We start from the raw sequence: 23730 nt of genomic DNA, 5'->3' as shown, positions 1-23730 counted from the left end.
TCATTCAGTAATCTTCACTATATAAAGAGATCTTTATTCTGAGATTGATATTATATACTTATATTCCATGAACCATTAGATAAAGTGGTTATAATTTATAATCATCTGCTAAATTGTTATACATCTTGACATTTGATAAATAGCAAAAAGTTATACCAGTTCATAAATTTTCATTTAAGTAAAATGGTTTAGATCTATCCCAGTGATCAGTGGAAAATGGTTTTCCTTTTATTTTTATATGAACATCAAGTTCTTTATCAGAGCTGCATGTTTATTTACCTAAAATCTTTGGAAATGTTACCAAGCTTGCCAGTAAGCCAATATGCTGGCAGTGTTTCGTGCTCTGATTTACTAGATCTTCTGTCCATGTTCTAGTACCCGTTTTATAACTTAGGGGTTCGAGGGAGAGTCGTCCTTAAATAACCACGATTATCTATTGACTTACACTGGACTAACCATTTCCGTGTATTTTCATAAGTAATACTACCATCCTTCCTGCTTCCGTGTTCCTTTGTTCAGATGCACCCTCTCCCTTGTATGTAGCTGTCATTTACTTGGTGTTAAAGTAAACACTTGGGCCCCCACAAAAATCATACCTTCTCACAAAATTAGCAGGCTACTGTAACCATAAATAAATACAAATTTACTTTTATAATATTGACTGAAATGATATGTACTGGTTTTGTTTCCAAATATTAACTTGGTTTTAAGTTATTCGTAGATTTTTGATTATTACTCCTGCTTTTGCTTGAAAACCAACCTGGACTTCCTCCCCTTAGCGTCAACAAAATGCCCTGAAGTACGTGACGGAAGAGTGGTGCCAGATTGAGTATGAACTGTTGCGGGAGCGAGGGTTGTGGGGCCCCCCCATCGGCTCCCATCTGGACAAATGGATGTTGGAGATGACAGAAGGGCCCTGCAGAATGAGGAAAAAAATGGTGCGAAATGATATGTTTTATAACCATTACCCTTATGTGCCAGAAACAGAGCAAGAGACAAATGTGGCGGTGAGTATGCAGATTGAATGTTTGTAACGGCTTTTTCCAGTTTCTCTTCCTCTTGGCAGGCATTTTTCTTTTAGGTCAATTACCTAAAATACCTAATTTAGGAAATACACTAAGCCGTATTAAGTTCATCATGCAGGGTGGCAGTGGTGGTGGGATGCTCGAGGCCCTAATGCATCAGGGAGACATGGAGTGAAGGGGTTTAGCGTACAGGCTCTGCAGCCACACTGCCACTAGCTGGGTGACCTAGGGCAGGCCGTCGGGCCACTTTAGGTTCCTGTTTGCTGATGCCTGACGTGGAGAAAAAGAATAGTTCCATCCCAAAAGCTGTTAGGATTAGATTGGTTAACATTAGTGAAGCACTTACATAGTGCTTATTTTGTGCCAGACCCTAGTCTACGTGACCGTTAATGCATAACTATTGGCATAAGCAATATTCTTTGAAGAAACACAGAAGAGAGCTAAAGAATAACAGCCTGAATATGTAGTATGTAGATCTCTCTGTGTATGTTAAGAAGCTTCATCACTGATTCCACAGGTTTAAAACACAGCATTTGCCCATAAGTTTGGTTTTTTTTGTTTTTTGTTTTGTTTTGTTTTTATTGCAGACAAGTCACCCTTCCCAAAGCCTTTATTCAGACTTTTGCACGTGACCAGAAAAATTCTATCTAAGCTGCTGATGGTCCAGGAATCATGTTTTTAAGTTTAGAAAAATATACTCTCCCAGTAAAGCCACTATAGGTTTAAAAGAGAAAACACAGGAGTATAAAAATCTGCTGAATTTAATTCTGAAAATCCACATAACACTTCTAAATAGTAATTCAGCGCTTTATTGTCCAATAATAATCCTTTGTCTCCAAAATGAAGAGTACTTTTATCCTTAGAAAACTCATACTCGTCATAGAATCACAGCTTTGGGAGTTGAGAGGGGGGTTTCACTGGTCATCTCATCCAGCCTCCTAATACTATCATTTTAATGTTTAATCAGTTACGGAGACATTATCGATGAAGCATTTTACCCGTTTTTTGTACCCTGGTGTTTGGAGTGCAATCTGCATTTCACACTTACAGCCCAGCTCAGTTCAGACTGGCCACGATTCACGTGGGCAGCAGCCGCTGTACAGGACCGGGGCAGCTCTAGACAATCCCTGATTCTTAGATCCCTGTTTTGTGACTTTTTAAAAATCTGTACTCCTTTTTGATAAACAAAATTCTTTCGTCTCCTTTAATATCATTTAAGTTTTTTTGAAAGTTAGTATTGTAACTTTTAAAAAATATGGTCTGGAAAAGCATGTTCTAAGATTCTCCCCCTTCCCAAGAATCTGACCATGCTATGCTTCATTAAGACAGAAAGGTGATTCTCTCTCAAGGGAATGTATCCCATGCTTTGTTTCACTTTAGTGTTTAGCTGCCTCTAAAATAAATCTAGTATAAACTCCTATACCCGGTTAGAAACCCAGATCCCAACAAAGAATCATCCACTGAAGAACATTTTCGGTTTATTGTTCTTAGATGTTTGGTTAATAGGACTTTAGAATCTGTGAGGTCATAAAGTCCAAACACTTGTCCAATTTACAAGTTTTATTATATTTTATTTAAAAACTTTATTTCAAGCCCTTCATTCATTTAAAATACTTTCACATTCTTGACTTTATATTTGATTCTGTCAACAGTGGAAGAAACTAAGATTTATAAAAGAGGCTTGGAACATGGATCTTCTAAGAAATAGTTTGGATGCTGTGATGTGAGGGCAGTTTGCAGTGTTCCCAAGTCTCTCTTTTTTCTGCCAAAACCCTGGCTCTATTTATTTTGTGGTCAGTGATTTCACTTCTGTCCCGGTACTTCTTCGAGTATAGGTCTTAGAGCTCTAATAGATAGTTATCTAAGATTTTTCAAGATAGCTTCCTAAAGTTCTCTTTTCTCCAAGCTATTCCGTTCCGTCAAGAATGTCATAGTTGGTACAGCTGTAACTTGAAGCACCATAATTTCTAGTACTGCTGCACCATGGGGAAAAAAATTAATCCACCCATACTTTGCAGCCTTTACTAGCACCTACTTTTGTCCAACCAAACCAGTAATACAGTCTCAAATTCTTAACCTTTCTTCCCCAAATAAATACTTTAAGCCTGTAACAATTTGATAAAATATTTCTTACTGAGTCAACAATCATATAAATGGAATCCATTCAAGAATACTAAAATATAAGATAAATATACTCTCCTAAAAATGTGACCACCTCACTATTTTTATTTAACTGAGGCATATGCTTTTGAGTTTTTTTAATTTAACTGAGGCATGTTTTTTACTTACATAACCATAATATTTTTATACTGTTTATTCCTTTCCTTCTTTATAACAGCGCCATTCACTTTATAAAAGTATATTTAAACTCCAGTATCAGATAAAAACAAAATAACCTATTGGGGGTTCACACTTACAACCTTAGTATTATTAGCACTTTACGTAAGCAAAAGCGTTCACCAGCCTGAAAAATCTAAACAGTCTCAGAAATAAGTCTGTACCATATGGAACTTATTTTTTAACCAGATGGGTTATATATTGGGAAATACAAGGCAGTCAAGAAATGTTGGAGATAGATTAACAAAAAAGGAAAGAGCGGGTGGGAAGGGGAGACAGTTACAGACTGTGGAATTTATGTGACTGAGTTCATGCGCAAGTCAAGGTTAATCTGCTATGATGAAATTTTCTGAATGACTAATTATTTTGGTCTTGCCAGTTCAAAATCCTTGTAAATTTGAAACACCATTTAGTGTCCACTTTTGTTTTATGGAATATGCAATCTGGCAATGTTGACAGCAAAGAAAATTCCCAAAAGTAGAAGCAACTGCTATCCTACTGACTCCTATCATGAAATCAAAAAAGAAGAGCAGATACAAAGCACAATGAGTGCGATGCTAATACTATTTCCCCAATTTTACAGGTGAGGAATCAAAACCTAGAGAAAGGTCTAGGCACAGCTCCTAAGTGGTAGAGTACGATATAATAAGTATATAGGATGATAGTTCCTTAGAAGTTGAATCACTTTTGAAAAAATCAGTTCCAACTTTTGATGGTTTTGTGACCTTATTCGTGGATAGTGAATTTCTTCCAGACAGAAACAATATACTAGGTTTTGTCTCTCTAATGCTACCAGAGTATCAGGAACTTAATTCTCTTTCTCCCAAAATTATAGACTTTCTCCATTGCTTTCCCATTCAGCATTCTGTAGAATTTTCCTAATTCTGAAATTTTTCCACTAAAAAGCCAAATTATAAAATTTGGGCCTAAAGTTTATATAACTTGACAGAGGGCTCTATAAAGAAAAGGTATAAACTTATGAATATGAAATTTTTCGGGCACTCTTTCCAGGGTTTTGAAAGGATCCCATGGGAAGTGAGGGCTGTTGAAGTTTAAGTTTTATTAACTTTATAGAAAATCCACCTCTGCCCTTAACAATATTCCAGATTGCCTCCCAGAGTTAGAGATCAATCACTTCTTCCATTTCTATTTCCATAAATGTGGTGCCTTCCTTGCCTGAGTGTTTATAAAATAGAGTCAGTACTTTTTGCGATGTAAGAGGTATGTGCCAACCTAAAAATTGCTTTGGAAGCCTCTTCTCGCTAGGTAAAGCAGGCTTTAGCTGAGCTAGGGCAATTGGTTAATCTTTTGTCTTCCTAAGAGTAATTACATTGTAAGTGGCATTTAAGTTTTTAGTTCTGTTGCTTAAAGCTGAAAAAATACAGTGATGATTAAAAGTTATTTTCTTGTTTTAAAATCTTTGATGTGTTAGAGATGAATCCAGTGATTTTTTTTTCTTTAGTCATTAAAGTTTTATTTTTTTTTTAAAGATTTTATTTATTTATTTGACAGAGATAGAGACAGCCAGCGAGAGAGGGAACACAGCAGGGGGAGTGGGAGAGGAAGAAGCAGACTCATAGTGGAGGAGCCTGATGTGGGGCTCGATCCCATAACGCCGGGATCACGCCCTGAGCCGAAGGCAGACGCTTAACCGCTGTGCCACCCAGGCGCCCCTAAAGTTTTATTTCTTAAACCTTGATACTGTTACACATTGTATATGGGATAGCTTACCTGTTCTAAGTTTTGAACTTTGTTTCTTGATTTTTAAATTGAATATTTGTTTATAGAATATAGAATATATTTTTAGTCTCATTTGCCTCAGACTTAAGAGCTTTCACAGTTTATCCACTAAACTTATTTTAATAAAAGCAAGAGTAATAATTTTTGTCATGAGAAAAATTAGGTACATGTGGAAACTTACCTATTCTCACATGAAAATAATTCCTCTGCACAGTGACTTTCCATGTGGGATAGTTTCCATAACTAAAACAGCTGTGCTAGATTGCACTGTAATTCTATATTTTAAGTGGCAATGTCAGTTGTAGATACTGTTAAGATGTGAGCCTGGGGTATGATGAAAATATAAAAGCCAGTGGCTTTTAAACACTTGTCTCATAACCTGAATCCTATGGAAGGAAAATGAAATTCTGTATTTTGCCATTAAAAAAAATCGTAATTAGATATGAAAACCCGGTTTTAATTTTGTGATCCCCTTATTTTCATGAATTTATTTTCATGGAATAATCTCAAACAAATATACTATTATTTGTAAATACCATTGGGGTGAGGACACCATTGTCTACCTATTAATTTGGGGCTGTTGGGGACAGAAGGGTAATTGGCTTACTTGAAGTTTCCTTTTCTAATTAAGGGAGTCTCCTGTGGCTGTCTCCACATATATTTTTTTATGTAATCCATAGATGTCACGGGACTCGTAGAAACTAAGCAACTCATTCAGGAAATTCCATTGCCAGCATTATAGAGAAATTTGAAAAAAATTTGACTATAGAGAATTATTTTCTAGAAATTCTGACTTTGAAAATTTAAGATTTCTGTGTAAACATAGTTACAATAATTAATTATAAAATTTTAAGTAAAAGAAAGCTGTGATAATACCAAAATTATTGGGATAGCGTATCTTTTTACTATGCGTTGAATGCTGTGTCTTGTAGCCAAAGAAGAGCCTCAGCCAGTGGATCCGTGAGTAAATGTGCACTAAACCAGCACCGGACCGTATGCTGCAGGGAAGATACAGTGTGCGTGTCAGACCCTGCCCACATTCTGGTTGGGGGTAAATAGTGGACATTAAAGTTGCCTTTGGCAATAGTGTGTGGGTCCATCTTGCTATATTGGTCTATCACACACCCAGCAATCTACCTTGGGTTTTTTTTTTTTTTTAATGAATTTCAGAGAAAGTTGCAGAAGCAGTACCCTTCACTCCTTAACACTTCCACCTGCATAACATTAATTAGAGTTGAGTTTTTGTTCATAATTCATTTTTTTATTGATGTTAATTTTACATACTTTGAAACATACAAATCTTAAGTGTACCATCGTGTGTTCACATGTGTATTTTATACTCATATAGCCAAAACCCCTACCAAGATAGGAAACATAGATGTATATTTTAAAGATTATTCTTCATTGCAAGGTATGTTTTTAAAAGTTTGCTTTTAAAGAGAAACATTTATTAAAACCCTGTGAAGTATTTGAAAGTATGCCCGGTAGTCCGGTGTTTGTTTCGCCTAGGGAGGAAGCAATTGTGAAATCATTTTGCCGATGCATGTTTACCATGGGGAAAAGTACTAGATGTCATCTCCAGATAAAACTGTGAGAAGGAAGAAAAATTGGAAGTAGTTCTTGGGTGTGTTATTGTCTGTATGTAGCTCTCTGTGTATGTTTACATGCGTAAGCCACACACGACAGCCCCACAGAAGTTGCCCTCTTGTTAACTGAGATTTTATTCTAAGAATAAAATATAAAGCAACCACCTAATATTTTTTAAAGTACTTTTTACAAAAACTTTTGGTCTGGAGGCTGATGACCCAGTCTCCCTTCTGCTTGCAGCCTTTCTGGGGTTATCGCTATGAAAGTAGTAAAGAAAGTAGGGCACTGGGCTTTTATGGGAGGATGTGTTTTCACTAATGAGCACCGTATGATTTCTGTGGTATGGGGTATTGGAGATAATGATATAAACCAGTTGCTCCTGTTACAAAACAGATATAGGAATAAGCACAGTGAAAGGTAGGTGGAAGGTAATAGCTGGCATTAGATTCTATTATCCAGTTTTCAGGTTTTTTTCCTTTGGAAGCCATACAGAGTTGTCTGTCAATCATCCATGACACCGGCTACCTGTGCTGAAGTCTTGTCTGTGATTTTTAAGTTAGCCTGTTCAGTAGCCTTGAGAATTCTAGTGTAGTTTCTACTTTAAATAAAACTACTTTTGATAACTAGAAAAAATAAATTACAAGATGCTAAGTGATTATTTCAAACAACTTAGGATATCATATTAATTTTCTTTGAGTGTGTGCATCTTCCATATTTCATACAATCCTCAAGAAAATTTTATTTTTGTGGTGTTCTTTATGTTGTTTTTTTTCTGATATATCTATACTTAATACCCTGTTTTCAGTCTGAGGTCCCAAGTAAACAGCCCGAGACACCTGATGATACCATTCCTCAAAAGGTAAAACACAAATTACCATAAGAGAATGCAAATACTTGCAGTTTTCTTTGTTTTGTTTTTGTTTTTTAGTGCATGGTAGACTAGACTAACGTAAAAGATTGACTTTCAATCTGTTCTTCCTGTAAGTTCCTTAGAGTTGAAAAGTTGGTGTCATCCGTGCTGAGAGATGTTCTGGTCTTTCTCGGCTTTGTTCTCATGAGCTTTCCAGGGCCTGTCCGCTGCTCACTAACGGGCTGAGTACTCACTGCTCTCACCGTACAGCGTATACGGCTTCACCTGTAAACTAACACGTTCTGACGCATGTTAGTAATGGGCAGCCTGACACCCTCAACTTTTTTTTTTTTTTTCATTTGCTCATGTAATTCTTCCAGATACTAAACAGTGTGTATCTTGAGAATGCAAGGAGTGTTCTCTTTTAAAAATTATTTTTTCAATCAGGAGGAACTAATGAAAACTAAGGGTTTATATAGATCACTTTTTAAAATGCAATTTTAACTTATTTTAATTAGTCAAAAAATTTACAGTTGTTTTCTTTTTCCAGAAAGATTCAGTACGTAATTCAGTTAAAAAAAATTTTTTTTTCTTTAAATGCGGAAATATACCACAAAATATTTAGGGAAAAAGACATAGTTTCAAGATGAAGTCAGTAACTGAGTCCCACATCTGTTAATTCATTGTCTTGCCCATCACTAACTATGCTTTCATCATTTTAAAAATGAACAATTTTGAGTTGAAGATAATTGTAATACCTTACATAGAAGAATCGGAATGGTGCAAAGTTTACTACCATTCTTTCATTTAAAAAATATTGCAATATTCTTATTAGTTTGCTCATCAGATTGGTCCTTCCATCATTGTAGTATCATTTTACCTCATTTTAATACTTTCCTATGTTATATATTTCAATTTCCATTTACTACATATTATTCCTCAGATAGCTTGCAGCTCTCTTGGTTCCCTGACTCTGGACCTGAATTTAGAAGAAGGGCAGTGTGACTTCAGTTAGGTAGCTTTTTAACTCAAAATAGGTTCAGTGTTTTAATCTAAATATTCCAACCAATTGAACACTTGTTTTCCACTCCAGTTGGAAATCATGTGTTTAAAAAGGTCTTGCTTGAAATAAGCATTATTGTAGATAATACATAGTGACTACTTGAGTCGAAGAGTAGGCCAACAGTATTTTTAATTAGGTATTCTTATTCATGGAGAAGGAAAAGTGAAATAATGTTTAAAAAGTGAAGGTTTTTAAAATTTTTTTTTTTATTTTAGAGAGAGAACATGCATGTGAGCAGGGGGAGGGGCAGAGAAAAAGGGAGAGGGAGAGACTCTCAAGCAGGCTCCCCACTAAGCACGGAGCCCAACAGGCAGGGCTTGATCTCAAGACCCATGAGATCATGATCTGAGCCCAAACCAAGAGTTAGGTGCTCACCCGACTGAGCCACCCAGACGCCCCTAAAAAGGAAAGGTTCTAAAGCATATTTCAAACCCCATCTTTTATTTAAATTATTAATTCAAAGGCTGGGTCTAATTCTCATTAAGGAACCTTTATACATACTAAATTCTCTCTAGGGTTTTACAGTTTTGAGGGCATTCTAGGCCTTATTTTTTTCATTATGTTATGGTTTTAAGGGGAAAAAAAGGTTTAGGTCAGCTGGAGAGTATATTTTTAGGATAAATATTACTACTGAAAAAGAAATGCTCTTGTATCAGATGCCAAAAATATCAGATCTTTTCTGATGTTTCTAGGTAATAAATTTCTTCTTCAAGATGGACTTACATATGTTCTTAATATACTCGTTTAGTAAGTTTATGGAGCCTATTATTTTACACAATAAACAACAGGGATGTTTTAGCAAATTGAAGAGATCAGCTTGGAGGAGCAGGCCAAGCAGAGGGCGCCATGTGGCCTGAAGCTGGTTGGTTCCATGTGGGGTCAGAACTCTCGGAAGGTTTGGGCCATTTCTGGAGTTTTAGTGAGAACTGGGAATATGGGGAAGAACAGTGCAGTTCTGAGTCTTTACCTCCAGGTATGTGAGGTAAGCATTGGCACAGATGATTCCAACTGGATGGCTGGCCTTTAGGCCTCATGACTGCTTACTAAATTGGGGTGAAAGCAAAGTTCCAGGCTCCCCACAAACCAGACACCCTCTTGCAACTGGATGCTTTCCAACACTGGGTGTTCTCTTTACTGCCTAGGAAGGTTTTCTAATACATCAGTGAGGCCACATCATACTAACATGAAAACGATATTTGACTAGCGATGATTGATTTCTATTGCAGGGAGAAAAACTAATACTGTTTGTTTAATATGTATGTTTTAAAAATCAGTGCATTTAAAAATAGAGAAACTTAACCCAAAAGTCTGCAGACATACTGTATATAAATGCAGTCTGTTAAAAATCCCTTTAAAAAGGTAACACGTGTAGAAGTCTTGATGTCACCCCTTCCTCCAGGAAGCTTATATTTTAATTCTTGAAAATAATGATCTGAATCCTTCTCTTCCGTTATTTCTTAGAAACCCGCTCGATACAGAAGAGCCATAAGTTACGACAGTAAAGAATACTACATGCGACTAGCCTCTGGCAATCCCGCCATTGTCCAAGACGCCATTGTAGAGAGTTCAGAAGGTGAAGCTGCCCAGCAAGAGCCGGAGCACGGTGAAGACACTATTGCCAAAGTCAGAGGTCAGCCTTCCTCTCTCCGTGGAGTAAAATCACCGCGCAGCATTTCTTACTCCAATTCTTATGAAAATAAGAGCTACTGTAAAGCATAGGGCCAACCGTATGGATAAAAGTATCCACACATAGTTTACAGTCTCACTCTTTTTTAAGATTGATTCCTACATCAGAATGAAAGAGACTGGCTCTTCATTGCCTGCAGATGGATGGAATGTGCCTTTTGGCTTGATAATGTTTTTATTGCATTTGGCAGGATTCTCAGTGACACCTGACATTTTAATTTAAGGCCCTGATAACTAGATAAATATTTTGTAAAATTAAAATAAGTACTAAATGTGTTACTAGCACATGTTAGACAACAGTTAAGAAATCATGGTCTTTCTTGCTGTGAGCTAAGACTGATTATTCCACATCTGTGCTTTACGACCTTAGTAAAACATACACGGGATGATGAATTGGACTTTTTGATTCTGTACTTTCACTTTATGTGTGCCCTCTGCCCCCTTCCTCCAGCTTCTCCCTGATGTGGATCCTAACAAACCCCACCCAGCCTCGAAGACACTCAAATACCAAATTCTCCTTCTCTGAAACCTCCCCCTCCCCCAGCCACAGATACCATTTGCTTGTATCATAGCAATTTCAGTGATTTCTCACTCCTTTATGTTTTCTAAATCATAAGTTTCTCAGAGGCAGAGATCATTTTTCTTCTCACTTTATGTTTTGGCACATGCCTCGCACAAAATGGGGATTCAGTCAATATTGGATAAGTACGTCTATTGTTTTAACTCTTGTAAGCCTCTGATTCATGATAAATTCAAAAGTCTTTAGCATATTCTATAAACAAAGCCTCAGAATGTAAATTAAGAACTTTAAAAATTAGTTTCAGATCCCATCGATGAAAAAATTGATGGTATATGATGCCAACAAAACACACCATCAAAAAGTTTGATCCATTTCTCTTATTATTGTAATTTTCCTCCTCTCTCTCATGGTGACTGTGGCTTACTAAGCATTTCATAATTGATCTAATTTTTTCATAGAATCCTTGAAACTTTTAATAGTTGAGTGGGTTTTTAGTCTTCTGATTTTCTTGATATTGCACCAGAAGAGCTATAGAAGTAGGTCCAGTTCTGTTACTTGAGTATAAGCTAAGGTATAATCAGAAGAGTTAGTCAGTAGACTTACATTTGGGTCTTTAGCACTTCACTTGTCGTGGCCTCATTTTCCTAATCTCTACTAACATAAACCCACAAATTTTGGTGTCGCTACTATGCTATGCAAGGTGTTTTGGTAGACATAGAATTGGAAGTTTTGATTTATTAAAAATAATGCAATGATGGGGTGCCTGGCTGGCTCAGTTGATATTGGGCATAGAGCTTACTTAAAGAGACAGTGCAACTACGAGCTTTTACCCCTTGTGGATATTCTCAGCAGGCCTTGATCTCTCTTGCTTACTTATTATACTCTTTCATATGTGAGAAAAAGGTTCTTAAGGCAAAGCAGAACCTCTGTTAACTTCTGCTCGAAGGACAAGATTCTATGATTTATGCTTTTTCAGAATTCTTAGAGCAACTCTCATTGGGATATAAAAGGACTTTTTTTGGAACAACTAGAAAATATCAGTTAAATGTGGGGTTTAGAGTATATTTTGAATGCTTCTCATACTTTGGCATCTCCTCAATTGATTTTGTCACCTCCTGTGCTTATCAATAAAGTTATCAAAATGTAGACAGTAGAATGTTTCCTTAATCTGCAAGTTAAATGATCTGCCCCTGTATTTTAAAGAATTCTATTCTTTATGACGTGATGATTTGATCACCTTCATTCGTCTATAAATGACTGTTGCTTGTGACATGTCTTGAAATAGTCCTCATGGGCCCTCCAAGTAGGTGGGATCTCTTATAATCATATTTATAACTTGCCGTCTCTTTTGTTTCTGATAGTGATTGATCATTTATTTATGGTATCCCCTCCGTGACACCTGTCCATAAGCAGTACTGTTCTTACCATCAGTTATGCTAATCTCTGTTTATCATCATCATCTGACACTTATTTAGAATTTACTATTAAACATGATGTTAAGCATGAATAACTCATTAAGTCCTCCACAACCCTCTAAGATAAATAGTATTTTTGTCCCAATTTTATAGATGAGAAAACACGTTCAGAGAGGCTGATAAATGTCCAGGGTCACACAGCTATTTAACTCTGGAGCCTCTGTCATTAACCACTGCCCTGTGCCACCTCCCCGTACCTTCTAGAGTTATCTGAATTGGAAATGTGTAGGAGGGACTGCAGGAGCCTGGACTGCTTCCCAAATGGCCCCTGCAAGGTCACATGCCTCTCGTGGTTACGATCCTATAGGTCTGGTCAAGCCTCCTCTGAAACGGTCTCGGTCAGCACCTGATGGAGGAGACGAGGAGAGCCAGGAGCAGCTGCAAGACCAGATTGCCGAGGGCAGCTCTATAGAGGAGGAAGAGAAAACAGATAATGCCACCCTACTCCGCCTGCTGGAGAAAGGAGAAAAGGTACTGTGCTTCTAAAAACTAAGGATTGCATTGAAGGTAACTCGTTTGCATTTTACAACACTAACTGATAGAATATTTCCTTGGTGTCAGAAGATAAATATTTTACCCTCTATAATGAAATACAGTGTGAACAGTAAGCAACCTTTTGGATTCAGTACTCTACATCTCTCATTTTCAGGTTTTTCTGGCCTGTCTGAACACACTACACAGCCCAGAGTTTCATGAGATACAGTAATAGCAGTTGATACCTAGTTCACTTTATCTCATTGCCTTTATTAGACTGTACTTCTTGCCATCATTCTCTGTTTCAACCATGCGCACAAACGATTCATTCATCTGCCCTTGTACTATTTTTCTACACTTCCATATTCCCCGTATATTCCATTAACCGTCTACAAGCAGCTTCAGCTCATCTGTACCCTCATCCCTAGGCTGGTATTTAAGCCCTGTTCTCCTTCACTCACAGAAGACTCCTCTGGACCCCCTACACCCTGCCAGCCTGTTCGGGCTCACTTCACTGGCTCTTATACTCAGAAGCCGAGGCCCCTGCAGCACTGTATGCCCCGCAGTTCACTACATCCATAACACTTTCTTTTCTCTGCTTTACTCACTGTATTTTCTGCCAAAATTCCCCTTTCTCCATCACTTGAGTAGTCTCTATCCTAGGAACTCCCTCTGGATACAGTCTCATTTCTCGAGATCTCTTGAGTAAATAAAAGGTTAAATAAACGAAGGAATGAATTAATATGTTGTATCACCTTTTTTAAAGGACGATCTCTTTGCCTCTCATATTACGTCTTGGTGTAACCCTTGAAATCTTACCCACTGAGAGATAGCCAGAAATTAGGGGTTAATTTTAAAAATTTTGTTTGAATATACAACTTAATCTTGAATGAAAATATTTTTAAGAATCATATAATTATAAAAGAACATTAGGTCTGAAGGAAGCACAAGAGAGGCTTCTGGAGTCTTGGGAATGTTCTGTTCTTAGTCTGAATGCTGGCTGCCTCGTATTTTTAGCATTTGAAAAATCAAGCTATGGACTTAAAAAAACCATTTTTGTGATTGTATATTACACGACAATGGACTGATTTCTTAAAATATCAGTGTTTTTCCTATAACATTCTACATTTTTATTATTCACGTAGTTCAGAGGTGATGAAAATTGATTACATTTGCGTATTTTACTATTTTCTAATGTTGTCATTTTTTAAAACTTTTAATCTCATGAGTACAGATTTTGCTCTAATTGCTTTAAGTTTGAATAGTGCAGGAAGTGTTTTCAGACTGACATTTATGTGACATTTGTTTGACTCTGGTTCAGTTGCTGATATTTTTTCCTTGACTCATGTTGCACTGAGTTTAAGCAAAAAGTAGTTTTTAAGCAAGAAAGAACTGGATCCTGCCCGTTGGAAAGAAAACAATACTTACATTGAGAGATTTAGCAACTCTTTCTTCCTATGAGGAAAATACAACTTCTGCCAAATTTGGCTTTTTACAATGGCACAGCAGTCTGCCAAGCAAGCAGGACCCCAGGTGGGGAGCAGAGAGGGACAAATGCCGCTGTCCCCGTCCAGGAGCTGTTGTGGAAAAAAACGAAATTGAGCTGTGTAGAAGGGACGACAGCCAACAGCTTCTAACACGCTTACGTACATTATCCCAGTAGCTCTCACAACAAGCGGGTGTGTATCTGAAATTCACAAACGAAGACACAGAGGCCCAGAGAAATCAAGAAACTTGGCTAAATCTCCAACTAAGTGACAGAATTGGGGATTCACTCAGGTTTGTTAGACTCAACAGACCTGACTGTTTTCACTCTTGTCTCACAAAGGGCACAATCCTAAGCTCCTTACATATACGCTTCAATTCTCTTTTTTTTTCCTGCCAAGTTTATTGTATCTGTCTCCTTCCTTATCTAACGTGTTCATCGCTTCTAGAACCTAGGACACATGTCCCTGGCACACAGCAAGTACTCTGTGAATAGTGGGAGAAGTGGGTTGGACGGGTAGGTGTATGGATGTGAGTAAAATGGTTGTCTCCTTTTACTGAACTCAACCGCAGATCAGACAGCAGTTTCAGCTGATTCTTTTTAACATGATTAAACTCAGGTTTCATATGCTTAGCTCAGGGGATGCCATAACAGACTATATCTTAAAACCCTGTTTGCCCATTAAATCCCTATTTAAAAACATTTTGTTTCAGTTTTATCAGAAAAGAAATTATCAGGGTTTTTTTGGTTAACTATATTAAGGAACGTTTATGTTTTTCTTTATAGATTCAGCACATGTACCGCTGTGCTCGGGTCCAGGGCCTGGATACCAGTGAGGGGCTGCTGCTTTTTGGTAAAGAGCATTTTTATGTGATTGATGGATTTACAATGACCGCAACCAGGGAAATAAGAGATATTGAAACCTTACCTCCAAAGTAAGTAAATGAATGAAGAGATACAAAGTACAGCTATCTTGAGAACAACAGTCTATTTACATAGTTCTGTTTTAATCCAAGAATTGTGTTTTAAGTAATGTTATCTTTCAGTTTGTGTATCATTAAATAATCACAAGGGTAATAGTAATTGCAAGGTAAGAAAACAGTTGCCTTATTTATCAAAATGAAAAATAAAATTTATTGTTAATGCATTAATAGCATCAGACACCAAGTTCCTTATATTATAATCTGTGTATTTATAAACTTCGTCAGAATTTGCAAATTGTTACTTTTAATTTTAGTACAAACAACAGTTGTAGAGAAAATGCAGGTGACTACACAATCCTCTAACAAATGGAAGAGTGTCCATGTCCTTGAGTGCCCTCGAAACAGCATGACTGAAGCACAGGCAGGAATTAACTGAGTTTTACCTTCCTTTTCTTCTGCCACTCCTGTGATGGGATGACAGTGGGGAACAGAAACCCAGAAGACAGACAAAGCCAGAAGGAAGACAGAAAGCTTAAGGCTTAGAAAGTCAACATGCTCTTCTCTCTTTAACATTTTGAACACCTAACACTGTCGAATATAGACACGCTCTCTGTGGTCCATTCCTAGGAGGGGTTTCAAATACTTACTGTCAACAACAGTCAGGGCCACATTATGACGCCCTTGGGCCCCTTGCTCCATATAAAAATATTAAAAATTATATTTTGTGACTGTGTTGCTTTAAAGATGAATATAATTCATATGATACATTAAACCATTTTCTTCTACCAGGAAGTTCAATTTTTTCTTCTGATTTAAAAAAAAAAAAGTAAAACATTTTCTCGGGCCCCTAGAAGTATGCGGGCCTACGCACCGTACCAGCTGTTCCTCGTAGATAAGTTGGCCCTGATAGTGGGATATTTTAAATTATGTTCATCACAGGGGGTTCTTTGTTTGCTGAGTAGCTGATACATTATTCTCTTAAACATATTTTTTTTGAACTCAGTATTCTGATGTATTGTTCCCCGCTCCTATTCATATGTAGAAAATAACACACCCTTTGTTGAACAGTGAATTTATCTCTTGCTGTGTTTTTGTTTGTCTTTTTTCTCTTGGCGGCCTCTAGTATGCATGAGCCAATTATCCCTAGAGGAGCCAGGCAAGGCCCCAGTCAGCTCAAGAGAACGTGCAGCATTTTTGCCTATGAAGATATCAAGGAGGTGCATAAAAGAAGGTATCTCCTGCAGGTGGGTTGACTTAGTAGTACTAAAGATTTTGTCATCTTCCTTTCCTCAGAGGGTATATTATTTTAAAGCTCATACTTGCCATGAAAACCCTTTATAGGACCCACACTGTCCTTTATAGTATTTCCTCAGATAATTTTTATGATAGGCAAACTCATGTGCCGTGGGTGCACAGCTCTGTATAATACATCTCTCTTTTTTAAAACAACCTAAAAGCTGAGTAATATCTTTATTGTCCATCCTTCCCTACAGCATCCAAATCAAAATATATTGTCTTCTAATATAAAAATTGCATCTTCACTCCAATGTTTCAGTTATCGTTTTATAATTATCTTACCATTATTCTGTTTAAGATTTTTAGAAACAAAACTTAAACAGAGCACATTAGCTCTGTTTATTTTGTAATTTAATCTGCTGGGAATTCATGACTCTAAAAATGTTCTTTACCAAGTTAACTGCTTCAACATTGTAGATACTCATAGTAGAAAAGTCAATATATAACCTTATTTGTGTTTTTCTTAATGTTTTTCTCTTTAATCACTTCAGCCTATTGCCGTGGAGGTTTTCTCTGGAGATGGACGGAATTACCTCCTTGCTTTTCAGAAGGGAATTAGAAATAAAGTCTATCAAAGGTATTGTTTATTAGGAATACTTGATAATGCTTTCATGGGAGGGGATGGAAGGGAAACTAATACCAGATAAGCTAGATTTTTAAAGTCTAGGATCTTGAGATGAGTGAATTAACTTCTTTGAAGAAAATGTTTGTTACATTTTTGCCAACCTCTTGAAACATGATTCTTCTAATTAGCTTTTAAAGTGATGCCATTCTGTTGTGAAATACCGTTTCTCTCTCTGGTCACTATGGTAGGTATCATCAAAAGCTACGTTTATCATTGAGTCCTGTGTCTTTAAGTGTAAAAGAATAGGAAACTAGCTTAAAAAAAATAATACTTCAGGTTCAAAATAGTTTTCTTTCCTATTTACCAAAAAAGAAGACAGTGCCACTGCTTGCATTGCGTGCATTGCCTCGAATGCAGAGACTGAGTTGCCTTAGAAATTATATTCATAGGAGGCCTTCTCTGGCCTTGGAAGAGAGGTTGATATCTTCATCCTCAAAAAAGTAGCATAGCCAAATAAAGCAGTTAATCTAACCTCATCATATTTTACTTTTGCTGAGCTGTATGTAAAGTTTGCCTTGTAAAAGCAAAGCAGTGTGTGTGCACGGTGCTCAGAGTATTTCTGTTGGGCGTGTGACCGATGAGGCTTTTATGAACGGGTCACAGACATAAGAGACTTTCTCTTATTCTTTGAAGGGTGGTGTAGAGCCTAGCGCGCGCTGTACCAAGGGAAGGTTTGTATTTCCCATTACTTCCGTGAGGAATGGTGAACGCCACGCAGCATTGCTTATTATTGCGGTGCGGTAATATTACGTGTGCACGCATGGGAAGCGGGGCTTCTTGGGACGGGGTACCTGTGGGCGGTGATGGGCAGTCCAAAACTCCTGTCATGTGTGGGAAGAGCTAGGAAAGTGGCTGAAATTTTAGTTACCTGTCTTACTCCTAAAGGCGGTGTTGTTTTCAACACTGGGAAGTTACTTGCTCTTCATAATTAGCAGCTTTACAAGGAGATGAGTTTGTCTTTCTCTGAGAAATGTCTGTGCGAGTGCCAAGTTCAGGGTCCACGTCTATTCTAAGAATTTTCCCATAACTCTCTTCTGCCTTTAAAATACCTGTGTTGACATTGTGAGCAACTCTGAAGAAGATGAAGAAGTGTACATAAAGTTGCTTCTCTTGTGTGTATCTTGTTGGTGTAGTGTTGTCCCTGTTCGGTCATTGGTTAGCTATCATTGTTGCTGCTGTCATGTGAATATTTAGCTGTTAGGCACTCTTTAGGACTTCATGAAGTTGACTCAGTTTCTGTGAGTCAGTGTTGCAAGGCTTTTTCTTCCAGTAATAGGACAGCATATTTGAAGTCCAGAATGATAGATTTTGCTGTGGCCCTTATATTCGGCTTCGGAAGCCATCATTTGACCCTTTTTTAAACAGGATTCCAATTATTGTGTATTCCCTTTGCCTGCTGTTTACTGAGGAGTAGAGGGGTAAATGCAATAGTCGAGGTCTGAACGAATCATCCTTTCTGAGGCTCCCAGTAGGTCCCGACTTTGATTTCATTTCCAATTTTATGCTGTTTTTAAATTTTCCAGATTTTTGGCTGTCGTGCCATCTCTGACTGACAGTTCGGAGTCTGTGTCTGGGCAACGACCGAACACAAGTGTGGAACAGGGGTAGGTTGTTTGCTTCTTGCAACATAGTTTAATAGTGAAATTAGGATGGTTTGCATCTGCACAGTGTTATTTAATATTTGTAATGAGTGTTTTCCCCTCCTAGTGGTTGCACAGAATGTTTTAAATACTGAAAACTTAAAAGGAAAAGGGCACGGTATGCGTGATCACTCCTGTCAGATAGCACTCATGGTTCGATGGATTTCCTGGAGTCTTTGAAGCAGCATATGGTCCTGTGTGCATAATTGAGCTCATACTCTAAACACAGATTTTTATTCTGCTGCTTCTATGCAGTGTTGTATGTCACTGTTTCTCCCTGCATTTAAAATATTCTTCAGAAATAATTACTTTTATTTACTACCCAGTCATGGTATGTATAAAGCATTCTCTTATTTTTGGATACTTCATCTTTGTCAGGTCTCCTTATTCTCATAATGCAAATGTGATTGCTCATTATTTTTTTAGGGTAAAATCCCCTTAGTGAAAAAAAGGGGTATGAATTTTAAGGCTTTTGATAAACAAAACCAACTTGATTTCCATAAAAATTATACATATCTATGTCCCACCACTAGTGGGTAAGTTTACTTATCTCAGTCGATGCTTGTCAACTTTTTGTACTTACCTTTTCATTTTTTACTGATTTTATAAGATGCTTTCTCAATTTCTAAATGTGCATTTCTTTTATTTTCCTAATCTCGAGGACTGTATGTGTTTGGTAGCCATTTAAAGTCCTCATTTGTGAATTATCCATAACTTCGCCTATTTTTTTCCTGAGTTCTTTTTTGTTGATGGTAGTGACGGTGGTTTGACTTTCTTTTTTAATTGAGGTATAATTGATATATAATTATAGTAGTTTAAGGTATACAGTATAATGATATTTGCGTAATTGAGAAATGATCATCACGATAAATCTACTCGACATCTCCTCTGAGTTCTTACTAACAATTTGTGTGGGATTTTTCTATAATTATGTATTACTACTCCTTTGTTATATTTGTTGCAAATTGCCCAGTTTTCCTCTTCATTTTGTCTTTTAACATGTAAAGTTAAACTTTTGTTTTTATGTGTTCAAGCCTATAAGTGGTTCCTCTGTGCTCATTTCACCTGCTTTTAATCTTAAAAAGTCCTTCTGAATGATACAGCCATTTCCAGAATCCATTTATAGTCACTCAGGAACTGGTAGCCATTTATAATTCATTGGAAAAGAAGCAATGCTTTTGGGCTACGGATGATTGCAACATGCAGGAAAGTGACTTAAAACTTTACTGGGGATTCTGTGATTTGTAAATTTTGATTTCAGTCTGTGTGCATCTAACTATATTAAATATGTGTGTTTCTCTTTTAAATTGTTGCTTTTCTTTTTCTTTAGCTGAGGTTTAGCAAATGCTAAATATGTGCTTTTGTTAACCTCAGATCATGTTCTGTTCCTAATCATTTGTGGTGGTGCTAAGATAAATAACAGGAAGTAAAAGGTCGCCCTACAGGACACTGAGCCCTTTTTTCTACTTGTAATTAAGTTGCCAGTACTTTCACCTGCTTAGATAATCTTCATCTTGTTATTTCATTGTTCTTGCTACTTTTTGTGCTGAGTTGGCAGTTCTTTACTTAAAGATCTGTTAAAAGTTCAAAGGCAAGAAGCAGAAATTCATTTCCAACTTAATCTTTTCAATTGTTCCCTTTCTGAAAAAGTTGAGGAGTCGACAAAGCTCTTTTTTGAGGGAGAGTTCCTGTACATTCAGTTTGCCTAATGGGAAGAACTTATCTAGAAGTGGAAAGTGTTACCTGTACTGTTGAGCTAGAAATGTTTAAGAACTAAGATTTACAAATCTGTTGATTTCCTTTCAGACAGTAAAATACATAGTTCAGTGCTTTCCTATGGGTTCAGTGACCAAGTCACAATCTTCAAATCATTAATTACTAATATTATAAAGCAGTTAGACCTTAAGAAGGGTTTTATAGCATTCTAGGAACAGCTGATATCTGAAAAAGTCCATAATTTCAAATGACCTAAACAGCAATGACTTTCCTCTCATAAAATACACATATTTTTATTCACTCTCCAACATCTCTTTTAAGAAATATGCTATGTATACTATTTCAGTTATTCCAATTTAATGTCTTTGAATTTGTTTATGTACAGATCATTGTAAAAGGTAGACAGTTGGACTAGATCATTGTTTTTCAAACTCTTGCTATAACCCATCGTAAAAAATAGACTTTATATTGCATCCCAGGACCCACAAACTGAGTTACAAATACTAACACAAAATTGACTGGAAATACTTTCCCCTTACTGTACGTGATGCCTTTCAGTGTTCTCTGTTTTCTTCAGTTTAATTCCATGTTATTCATATTTCAAAATGTTGATTACAACACACTAAGCTGATTTCATGACCCATTTGTAATAGGTCTTCCATAGTTTGAAAAATTCCTGGATCAGATGACTTAAATTTTTTAACTTGATGATCACTCAGATTTAAAATTATATCGCCTATAATTTATTTAATTATTTCTTGTTTTTAGATCTGGGTTGCTTAGCACTTTGGTTGGAGAGAAGTCTGTGACTCAAAGATGGGAGGTAGGCTTAATGAAAATATAAGCTTCATTCATAATTTGTAGTTAGATAGTATAAGTCATACAGCTAAAAGCACTTCAACAATCTTGTTGATGGGAGGTAGGCTTAATGAAAATATAAGCTTCATTCATAATTTGTAGTTAGATAGTATAAGTCATACAGCTAAAAGCACTTCAACAATCCGTAAAATACATACATTAAAAAAAAGACTTTTTTTTTGTTCTTTTTGGGAAAAACAAGTGTTTTGCTGTTACGAAATCTGCAAGAAAGAAACTATCTTTTACCTCATTTTGCATTTAAAAAATTTTTTAAGTGAACGTAGTAGAAATAATGGTCCTGAAACGAATCTTTATTTATCTTTCCCAAGAGAGGTGAAATCAGCAACTTCCAGTATTTGATGCACTTGAACACTTTGGCTGGCAGATCCTATAATGATCTCATGCAGTATCCTGTCTTCCCCTGGATCCTTGCAGATTACGACTCAGAGGTAAAACTCAAATCATTTTATGTAAGTGGAACACATTTTCAAAAGTAATTAAGAGGTACTTAAATTGCTCAGATGTTTTACATGCTTTATAATTTAATTTATAATATAATTTATAATTTTTATAATTTAAAGTCCTCAACAGGCACTTATTACAAGAAGATGAGAAGAGTTTTAGCTGGGACTTGCACAAAGTTTAAGTCATTGACCAATTTTGTAGATATTAATTCATGGTATCTATTTGGTTTTCCTAAGTGCTAGGTAAATTTGTATCCCCTGCTGGGTGTCCCTCTGTCCTCTACACTGCAGCCAGTTTCAGAAAAACAAATGTAATTGAATCCTCACCCTGTTTGAAATTATTCAGTGAATGATCATCACAAGTGAAAAGAATTCAGAAACCTCAGCACAGAACCCTTCACAAAGTAGCTCCTACATGTATATCCCTTGAGCGCAAAGACAATCCCATATCTCTCAATTCCCAACCACTAGAACGGTGCCCAGTACTTAGCATACAATTTAAATTTTGTTGAATTAACCAAAAAACTATTAATGAGGGATTTTGCACATAGATTTTGAGCAGACAAATGTACTAACTTGACTTACATTCATGGATGTGGATTCATTTAAAGTACAAGCTTGGCAAAATTGGTTGGTCGTGATACCCTTTAAAAGGACACAGATTAAATACCCCTTGGTACATATTTCAGATTTTTACTTTGAAAACCCCAGGTGGTAAAATTTGGTTCTGTTTTAAGTATATGAATTAGGTCAGTTAGAAATGAACTTTTACAATAATCGGTGGTAGAGAGACTGAAAGGTTCCATCTCATTTGGAAGTCACATGGTCTGTTATGGTGTCTTTCGGAGGTGAATGAGTTACCAAGTGCTCTAGTTCATTTCACTTCCCGATCACCTCTAAGAAGAGAATACTCAGAAGTGAAGTTGGGGTGAAATGGGGGAGGAGAGGAGGAGAACAGGAAGGAGATTTGGTGCTCCAGTTACGTGGATGATGGAGGATAAAGATGAATTCCAGGCTTTTGTGTCGAGTCCCCTGCTGTGTCCTTGCCAAGACTGGGAAGGATTTTCCCTTATTCCTCATCTCCAGCCTGGACCCTGTGTGTCTTCTGTGAATACTTAATTTCCAAAGAAGTTGTCTTCAAACTGAACGAGTTAACAAACTGCCATGTGCCTGTCTATAAAATATGGATAACCGGTAGGCACATAGCATTGTTCTGGAGCCCTGTTCTGCCGTTGTGACCACAAATATTTATAAATCATCATTGCTGTAGCCACTGTACCTATGTTGGCGAGAATGAAAGGTGTACAGTAATTTGGAATTGATTTCATTTTGTATTTTAGGAGGTAGATCTTACTAATCCCAAGACATTTAGAAACCTGGCTAAGCCGATGGGAGCACAGACAGATGAACGGTTAGCCCAATATAAGAAGCGGTATAAAGACTGGGAAGATCCTAATGGTAAGTAACATCTTGTCATTGGACCTTGTACCTCAGTTTCAAACATAAGCCATTATTTAGTGGTCTGACATACTTGTATCTTTCCCCAAATTGCTTGTGTATCATTACATCTATTTAAGTTTTATATTCACACATATATACAGCTGTCAGATTTTGCATGCCAACTGATGGCCATGCTTAGACGGCATGTTTTAGGTGGTTTATCACGTACTGGCAGAAAACTAAGTGTCTGCATTTCCCATCAGATAACCTGCCTTTATCTCTAATCATATTTAAGCCAGGAACTACAGTTTCCTTAATTAAACTGTCTTTTAATTTTACTGAGGCACTTTTTGGAATCCTTTTACTTTAAAAATACTACTACTAATAATGATAATGATAATAATAGATAACCTCCTAAAACTCTACACTTATTATTTATTATGTTTAATGTTTTGTTTTATTTTAAAAGACTTATTTGAGAAAGCGAGAACACGTGTGCACGCATGCACATGCATGTGCAAGCTG

The 23730-nt window shown here is 36.8% G+C and overlaps 1 protein-coding gene across 11 annotated transcripts in view; it reads left to right on the top strand.

The window, feature by feature from the left end:
* The window catches only part of WDFY3 (WD repeat and FYVE domain containing 3), a 265960-nt gene that overhangs the window by 211229 nt on the left and 31001 nt on the right, over nt 1–23730 (top strand). For 9 of the 11 annotated variants that reach the window (XM_057309803.1, XM_057309811.1, XM_057309805.1 and 6 more), the window contains 11 exons: nt 780–1007; nt 7495–7548; nt 10064–10232; nt 12591–12754; nt 15030–15178; nt 16290–16410; nt 16954–17039; nt 18611–18691; nt 21212–21266; nt 21631–21750; nt 23106–23223. In XM_057309803.1, the coding sequence (XP_057165786.1) occupies nt 780–1007; nt 7495–7548; nt 10064–10232; nt 12591–12754; nt 15030–15178; nt 16290–16410; nt 16954–17039; nt 18611–18691; nt 21212–21266; nt 21631–21750; nt 23106–23223 (1345 nt within the window). The remainder of the gene's footprint in view (nt 1–779; nt 1008–7494; nt 7549–10063; nt 10233–12590; nt 12755–15029; nt 15179–16289; nt 16411–16953; nt 17040–18610; nt 18692–21211; nt 21267–21630; nt 21751–23105; nt 23224–23730) is intronic. The other 2 variants (XM_057309806.1, XM_057309804.1) reach the window with 1 other exon arrangement.

Source organism: Ursus arctos, unplaced genomic scaffold (genome assembly GCF_023065955.2).
Source record: "Ursus arctos isolate Adak ecotype North America unplaced genomic scaffold, UrsArc2.0 scaffold_9, whole genome shotgun sequence".
Taxonomy (NCBI): Eukaryota; Metazoa; Chordata; class Mammalia; order Carnivora; family Ursidae; genus Ursus; species Ursus arctos.
Note: the sequence above shows the minus strand (reverse complement) of the source record. Positions and strands in the feature narration are given on the sequence as shown.